This window comes from Pogoniulus pusillus, chromosome 20 (assembly GCF_015220805.1).
Source record: "Pogoniulus pusillus isolate bPogPus1 chromosome 20, bPogPus1.pri, whole genome shotgun sequence".
Taxonomy (NCBI): domain Eukaryota; kingdom Metazoa; phylum Chordata; class Aves; order Piciformes; family Lybiidae; genus Pogoniulus; species Pogoniulus pusillus.
This window is the reverse complement of record NC_087283.1, coordinates 21,566,275-21,573,737: the sequence shown is the minus strand read 5'-3', so window position 1 is coordinate 21,573,737 and position 7,463 is coordinate 21,566,275. Positions and strand designations below refer to the sequence as shown.

The following is a 7,463-nucleotide window of genomic DNA, read 5'->3' as shown; positions in this document are numbered from 1 at the left end:
CTGAGCAGCCTCTTCCAATCCCTGACTGCTCCTGCACTCAAGTTTGTCCTCATCTCCAACCTAACCCTCCCCTGGTGCAGCTTAGAATCATAGAATCAGGCAGGTTGGAAGAGAGCTCCAAGCTCAGCCAGGCCAGCCTAGCACCCAGCCCTGCCCAACCAACCACACCATGGCACTCAGTGCCAACCTAGCACCCAGCCCTGCCCAACCAACCACACCATGGCACTCAGTGCCAACCTAGCACCCAGCCCTGCCCAACCAACCACACCATGGCACTCAGTGCCAACCTAGCACCCAGCCCTGCCCAACCAACCACACCATGGAACTCAGTGCCAATCTAGTACCCAGCCCTGCCCAAACAACCACACCATGGCACTCAGTGCCAACCTAGCACCCAGCCCTGCCCAAACAACCACACCATGGAACTCAGTGCCAATCTAGTACCCAGCCCTGCCCAAACAACCACACCATGGCACTCAGTGCCAACCTAGCACCCAGCCCTGCCCAACCAACCAGACCACGGCACTCAGTGCCCAACCTAGCACCCAGCCCTGCCCAACCAACCACATCATGGCACTCAGTGCCAACCTAGCACCCAGCCCTGCCCAACCAACCACACCATGGCACTCAGTGCCCAGCCAGCCTTGGCTCCAACCCCTCCAGCCATGGCCACTCCACCACCTCCCTGGGCAGCCCATGCCAGTGCCAATCACTCTCTCTGCCAGCAGCTTCCTCCTCACAGCCAGCCCACACCTGCCCTGCCACAGCTTCAGCCTGGGGCCCCTTCTGCTGCTGCTGCCTGCCTGGCACCAGAGCCCAACCCCACCTGGCTACAGCCTCCCTGCAGGCAGCTGCAGGCAGCAATCAGCTCTGCCCTGAGCCTCCTCTGCTGCAGCCTGCACCCCCCCAGCTCCCTCAGCCTCTCCTCACAGGGCTGTGCTCCAGGCCCCTCCCCAGCCTTGCTGCCCTTCTCTCAGCACCTTCCAGCACCTCAGCAGCTCTCTGCAATTCAGGAGCCCAGCTTGAGGCCATCTCCTCTTGTCCTGGCCTGAGTTACTCGGGAGAAGAGGCTGAGAGCAGCTAAGAGCTGAGAGGATGACCTCAGACCTTGCCCAGCCCCCTGGCAAACAAGGAGCCCCTTGGCACCATTCCACTCCCAGCTCCTTGTGCTTAACTTGCTCCCAGCTTTTCACCTCTGCCTCTCTGCCTCCTCCTGCCCTAGAAATCATTTTGACTGCAGATCCATCGACACATCCCAGCTGCCAGCTTCATACCAGACCAATACCCTGCAGGAAGAGAAGCTGCTGGCCCTGGCTGCCCACTTCCAGCAGCAGTACAAGCACCTCTGCCCTGCCCGCCAGCCACTCTTCCTCCACCCAGCCAACGAGTGTGGGGTGCAGGTATGGGGGTGCTGTGAGGCTGAAGCTGCCACACAGGACCTTGGCTTCCACAGTTCCTGCCTAGCCAAGGGGAATGGAAGCCTGCTCCTAGCACCCTGAGGCTGTTCTCAGCCCCCTAAGCAGGCACACAGCAGCCTGCGGGCACCCTGGCAGCACGAAGCCAGGAGGTTGTTGTTCCGTGGGCACAGGGGTTGATGGAGTCACAGAATGGTCTGGGGTGGAAGGGACCTCAATGAGCATCTGGGTTTAACCCCCCCACACACACATCAGAAATGGGCAGGGACATCTTTCACTAGCTCAGGGTGCTCAAAGCCTCCTTCAACCTCATTCAACACCTCCAGGGAGGTTGTGGAGTAGAGACACAGTGAGGGTAGGGAGAGGCTGGCACAGGTTGCCCAGGGAGGTTGTGGAGTAGACACAGTGAGGGTGTGCAGAGCCTGGCACAGGTTGCCCAGGGAGGTTGTGGAGCACAGAGACACAGTGAGGGTGGGCAGAGCCTGGTACAGGTTGCCCAGGGAGGTTGTGGAGCACAGAGACACAGTGAGGGTGGGGAGAGCCTGGCACAGGTTGTCCATGGAGGTTGTGGAGCACAGACACAGTGAGGGTGGGGAGAGCCTGGCACAGGTTGTCCATGGAGGTTGTGGAGCACAGACACAGTGAGGGTGGGCAGAGCCTGGCACAGGTTGCCCAGGGAGGTTGTGGAGCACAGAGACACAGTGAGAGTGGGCAGAGCCTGGCACAGGTTGCCCAGGGAGGTTGTGGAGCAGAGAGACACAGTGAGGGTAGGGAGAGCCTTGCACAGGTTGCCCAGGGAGGTTGTGGAGCAGAGAGACACAGTGAGGGTGGGCAGAGCCTGGCACAGGTTGCCCAGGGAGGTTGTAGAGCACAGAGACACAGTGAGGGTGGGGAGAGCCTGGCACAGGTTGCCCAGGGAGGTTGTGGAGCACAGAGACACAGTGAGGGTGGGCAGAGCCTGGCACAGGTTGCCCAGGGAGGTTGTGGAGCACAGAAGCACCCAATGTGATCTTTGATCTTTGATCACATTGGGTGATTCTGTGCTCCACGACCTCCCTGGAGGTGCTCAAGACCAGGTTGGATGAAGCTTTGAGCCACCTATTCTAGTGGGAAGTGTTCCCTGCCTATGGCAGGGAGGTTGGAACTGGCTGAGCTTTGAGATCCCTTCCTGCTCTGGCAGGGGAGGTTGGACTGGAAGCTCTCCAGAGGTCTCTTCCAACCCTTAATTCCCTCTGATCTAGAAGTGCTACTTTAACCCAGCTCTCCTCACCACCTCTTGCATCAGGAACATGCAAGGCAGAAAGCTGCTAGAGGCTGGAAAAGCTGGGGAGGGCAGCAGCTGTTTGTCATGGTGGGAGCTAGGAGAAGAGCTGGAGATGATCTGGCTCCTGTCTGAAATGGGTCTGAGATGAGCCTCAAGTTCTAGGCACAGACAAAGGAGGTGATTTCTCTGTGCCAAACAGTTGCCACCTCCGAGCAAGAGAGGAGGACTGGTAGGCTCCAGGGAGAGCCTGAAGGTCAGCTGCCTTATCACAGAGTCACAGAAGCAGGCAGGGCTGGAAGGGAGCACAAGGAGCAGGCAGTGCCAACCCCTGCCATGCCCAGGGACACCCTACCCTAGAGCAGGCTGCACACAGCCTCAGCCAGCCTGGCCTCAAACACCTCCAGCCATGGGGCCTCAACCCCCTCCCTGGGCAACCCAGTCCAGCCTCTCCCCACTCTCCTGCTCAGCAACTTCCTCCTCCCCTCCAGCCTCACTCTCCCCACCTCCAGCTTTGCTCCAGCCCCCCCCACTCCTGCCACTCCCTGGCAGCCTCCAAAGTCCCTCCCCAGCTTTTTTGGAGCCCCCTGCAGATGCTGCAAGGCCACCAGAAGGTCCCCTGGGAGCCTCCTCTGCTGCAGCCTGCACAGCCCCAACTCTTTCAGGCTGTGCTCACAGCAGAGCTGCTGCAGCCTCTCAGCATCCTCCTGGCCCTGCTCTGGACACTCTGCAGCATCTCCACAGCCCTCTTGTGCCAGGGGCTCCAGCACTGGATGCAGGACTCCAGGTGGGCTCTCAGCAGAGCAGAGCAGAGGGGCAGAATCCCCTCCCTGGCCCTGCTGCCCACACTGCTGCTGCTGCAGCCCAGGCTCTGCTTGGCTCTCTGGGCTGCAAGTGCACACTGCTGGCTCCTGCTGAGCTTCTCCTCCAGCAGCACCCCCAAGGCCCTCTCCTCAGGGCAGGGGTTGGAACTGGATGCTCTTGAAGGTGTTTCCTTCTGACCCAATCCATTCTGTGCTTCTCTAGGAGCCCAGCTCCTGGGCAAAGCCCATCCCTGTGCCTGGGAGCCAAGCAGCAGGTGGCTGGGGAAACACAGGGGCATAACAGCTGCACCCATGGGTGCAGGGGTGCTGAGCATGGGGGGGTGCAGGGGTTCCCCATGTAGGAGGTGCTGAGTTGCTCATGCATGGGTGCTCACTGGTGGATGAAGAGATGTTTGGGGGTGCAGGGGGGCTCACCTTGGGGAGGTGCAGAGTTGCTCATGCATGGGTGCTCACTGGTGGATGAAGAGATGTTTGGGGGTGCTCACCTTGCAGGACTCCAGGGCTGGCTTTATCCAGGACATCTCTTGGTTAACCCAAGCCCTTCTTTTGCCTCCCAGAAGTTTGTGAGCACAACACTGAGGCCAACCCTGCTGCCTTACTCAGAGCTCTACAACTGGGATGGCTGTGCCAGCTTCATCTCTGACTTCCTCACCATGGAGCCCCTCAAGTGCCCTCTCACACTGGTAAGAAAGGGGCTGCAGGGGGCTTGGGTCACACTCTGGCCCTCAGCACCACCCAAGCCTGGTCCTCAGCATCACCCAAGCCTGGTCCTCAGCACCACTCAGCCCTGGCCCTCAGCACCACTCAAGCCTGGTCCTCAGCATCACCCAAGCCTGGTCCTCAGCATCACTCAGCCCTGGCCCTCAGCACCACTCAGCCCTGGCCCTCAGCACCACTCAGCCCTGGCCCTCAGCATCACTCATCTCTGGCCCTCAGCACCACCCAAGCCTGGTCCTCAGCATCACTCAGCCCTGGCCCTCAGCACCACTCAAGCTTGGTCCTCAGCATCACCCAAGCCTGGTCCTCAGCATCACTCAGCCGTGGCCCTCAGCACCACTCAGCCCTGTGCCTCAGCACCACCCAGCCCTGGTCCTCAGCACCACCCAGCCCTGGCCCTCAGCACCACTCAGCCCTGGCCCTCAGCATCACCCAAGCCTGGTCCTCAGCATCACTCAGCCCTGGCCTCAGCACCACTCAACCCTGGCCTCAGCACCACCCAATCCTGGCCCTCAGCACCACATCTACACAGCTTTGAACCCTTCCATGGATGAGGACTGCAGCACTGCCCTGGGCAGCCTGTTTGAGGCCTTGCCCACTCTTCTGAGCAAGAAATTGTTCCTTGTGTCCAACCTAAACCTCACCTGGGGCAACTTGAGGCCCATTCCTGTCCTTCCCTTGCTTGTTCCTTGGGAGCAGAGCCCAAACCCACCTCACTGCAACCTCCTCTCAGGGAGCTGTGGAGAGCTCTGTCCTCAGCCTCCTCTTCTCCACACTAAACACTCCCTCAGCTGTTCCTCCCCAGCCCCTTCCCCACCTCTGCTGCCCTTCTCTGGACCTGCTCCAGCTCCTCAATGCCCTTCTTGGAGCAAGAGCCTCAAAACACAGCCAAAAGTGCAGCCCAAGAGGTGCTGAGCAGAAAGAAACTCCCTTTGCTGACCCCATCTGTGCTTCTCTCCTTTTCAAGCCCACTTCTCTCTATTCCCCAACCACCATCCTGAGCTGCCAGAGAGGGAACTGCTTTGACTTCAGTGTGCTGCTGTGCTCCCTGCTGCTTGGAGCTGGCTACAATGCCTACTGCGTGCATGGCTACGCCACCAGGGAGATGTGCAACCTGGACCAGAGCCTGGAGCTGTGCCCACTGCTCAGCAAGCCACAGCAGGTGAGATCCTTGCATTGGCAGGGAGTCATTGAGTGGGTAAGGTTGGAAGGGATCTCAAAGCTCAGCCAGTTCCAACCTCTCTGCTATCATAGGCAGGGAGCACCTCACACTAGAGCAGGTGGCTCAAGGCTTCATCTGACCTGGTCTTGAACACCTCCAGGGAGGTTGTGGAGCACAGAATCACCCAATGTGATCAAAGATCACATTGGGTGATTCTGTGCTCCACAACCTCCCTGGGCAACCTGTGCCAGTGTCTCACCACCCTCAACCTGTGCCAGGCTCTCCCCACCCTTACTGTCCTAACATCCAGTTCCAATCTCCTCTCTGCCACTTCAAACCCATTCCTCCTCCTCCTCTCATTCCCAGACCTTGTCACCAGTCCCTCCCCAGCCTTCCTGTAGCCTCCTTCAGCTCCTGCAAGGCCACTCCAAGGTCTCCTCCAAGCCTTCTCCTCTCCAGGCTGCTCCCAACTCTCTCAGCCTGTGCTCAGAGCAGAGCTGCTGCAGCCCTCTCAGCATCTTGGTGGCCTCCTCTGGACTGGCTCCAACACTTCCATGTCCTGCTTGTGCTGGGGGCTCCAGAACTGCCCCCAGGAGTGCAGGTGGGGTGTGAGGAGAGCAGAGCCAAGGGGCAGAATCCCCTCCCTTGCCCTGTGCCCACACTGCTCTGGCTGCAGCCCAGCACAGGGTTGTATCAGGGCTGCACTCACACTGCAGGCTCCTGCTGAGCTTTGCATCAACCCAGACCCCCAGGTCCTGTTCCTCAGAGCTGCTCTCAGCTCCTGTTGAGCTTTTCCTCACCCCAGACCCCCAGGTCCTGTTCCTCAGAGCTGCTCTCAGCTCCTGTTGAGCTTTTCCTCACCCCACACCCCCAGGTCCTGTTCCTCAGAGCTGCTCTCAGCTCCTCTTGAGCTTTTCCTCACCCCACACCCCCAGGTCCTGTTCCTCAGAGCTGCTCTCAGCTCCTCTTGAGCTTTTCCTCACCCCACACCCCCAGATCCTGTTCCTCAGAGCTGCTCTCAGCCATTCCCCACCCAGCCTGGAGCTGTGCCTGGGATTGCTCCCACCCAACTGCAGGACCTTCCACTTGGCCTTGTTGAATGCCATGAGCTTGGCCTGGGCACAGCTCTGCAGCCTGCCCAGCTCCCTCTGCATGGATCCCTGCCCTCTAGCAAGTCCCCTGTGCCACACAGCTTGGTGCCAGCTGCAGCCTTGCTTGCTCTGCCCATGGCACTGGCAAAGATGTTCCACATGTTCATGGCTCTGCTCTGGACTCTTTCAAGCAGGGCAGAGTAGAGGGGGAGGAGAACCTCTCTCCACCTACTCCCCACAGCCCTGCTCCTGCACCCCAAGATGCCCTTAGCCCTTCCAGCCACAGGAGGATGTTCATTCCTTAAGAGGCCTCTTTGGCCTCACTGAATTCCTGCTCAGCAGTTCCAGCACTACCAACTGCCAGGGGCTGGGAACTGAGGGCAACCTTTGAGCCATCCATTTTCTCCCTCCTGTTGCACTCTGCTGGGTTTCACAGCCACACTCTTGCTCTTGCAGAGGCAGGTGCCAAAAGAGGGGGTGGAGAAGTCCACCAAGTACAGAGTTAAACCCCTGCTGCTCCACATGGCTGAGCTTCAGCAGGAGGACATGGAGAAGGCAGAACTTGAAGCTGCTGAAAAGAGCAAGGGAAGAGAAAAGGAGGAGGTGAGTTCAGGTTGGAAAGGACCTCAGAGATCATCTGCTCCAACACCATCACTTCCCTGCTCCTGCTGCCCACAGCCTTACTGACCCAGCCCAGGCACAGGAGGTGACACTTTGCATGTGGATGTGCTCAGGGCTCCTGTGCCTTACACTCAGGCTGCTGCTGAGCACCCCTAGACCCCACCCAGCCACAGCCTTCACACTCTCAGCCCTTCCCATCACTGCCTTCCCCACCCTACCAGCCTCAGACCCAGCCCAGCCACAGCCTTCACACTCTCAGCCCTTCCCATCACTGCCTTCCTCACCCTACCAGCCTCAGCCCCCACCCAGCCACAGCCTTCACACTCTCAGCCCTTCCCATCACTGCCTTCCTCACCCTACCAGCCTCAGACC

General features: G+C 59.5%; 1 protein-coding gene across 1 annotated transcript in view; it reads left to right on the top strand.

Annotated features, from left to right (window-relative positions):
- DRC7 (dynein regulatory complex subunit 7) overlaps window positions 1-7,463 on the top strand; it is a 34,312-nt gene that overhangs the window by 2,142 nt on the left and 24,707 nt on the right. The window contains exons 4-7 of the mRNA XM_064159764.1: window positions 1,223-1,400; window positions 4,058-4,183; window positions 5,185-5,379; window positions 6,927-7,073. Coding sequence (XP_064015834.1) covers window positions 1,223-1,400; window positions 4,058-4,183; window positions 5,185-5,379; window positions 6,927-7,073 — 646 coding nt within the window. The remainder of the gene's footprint in view (window positions 1-1,222; window positions 1,401-4,057; window positions 4,184-5,184; window positions 5,380-6,926; window positions 7,074-7,463) is intronic.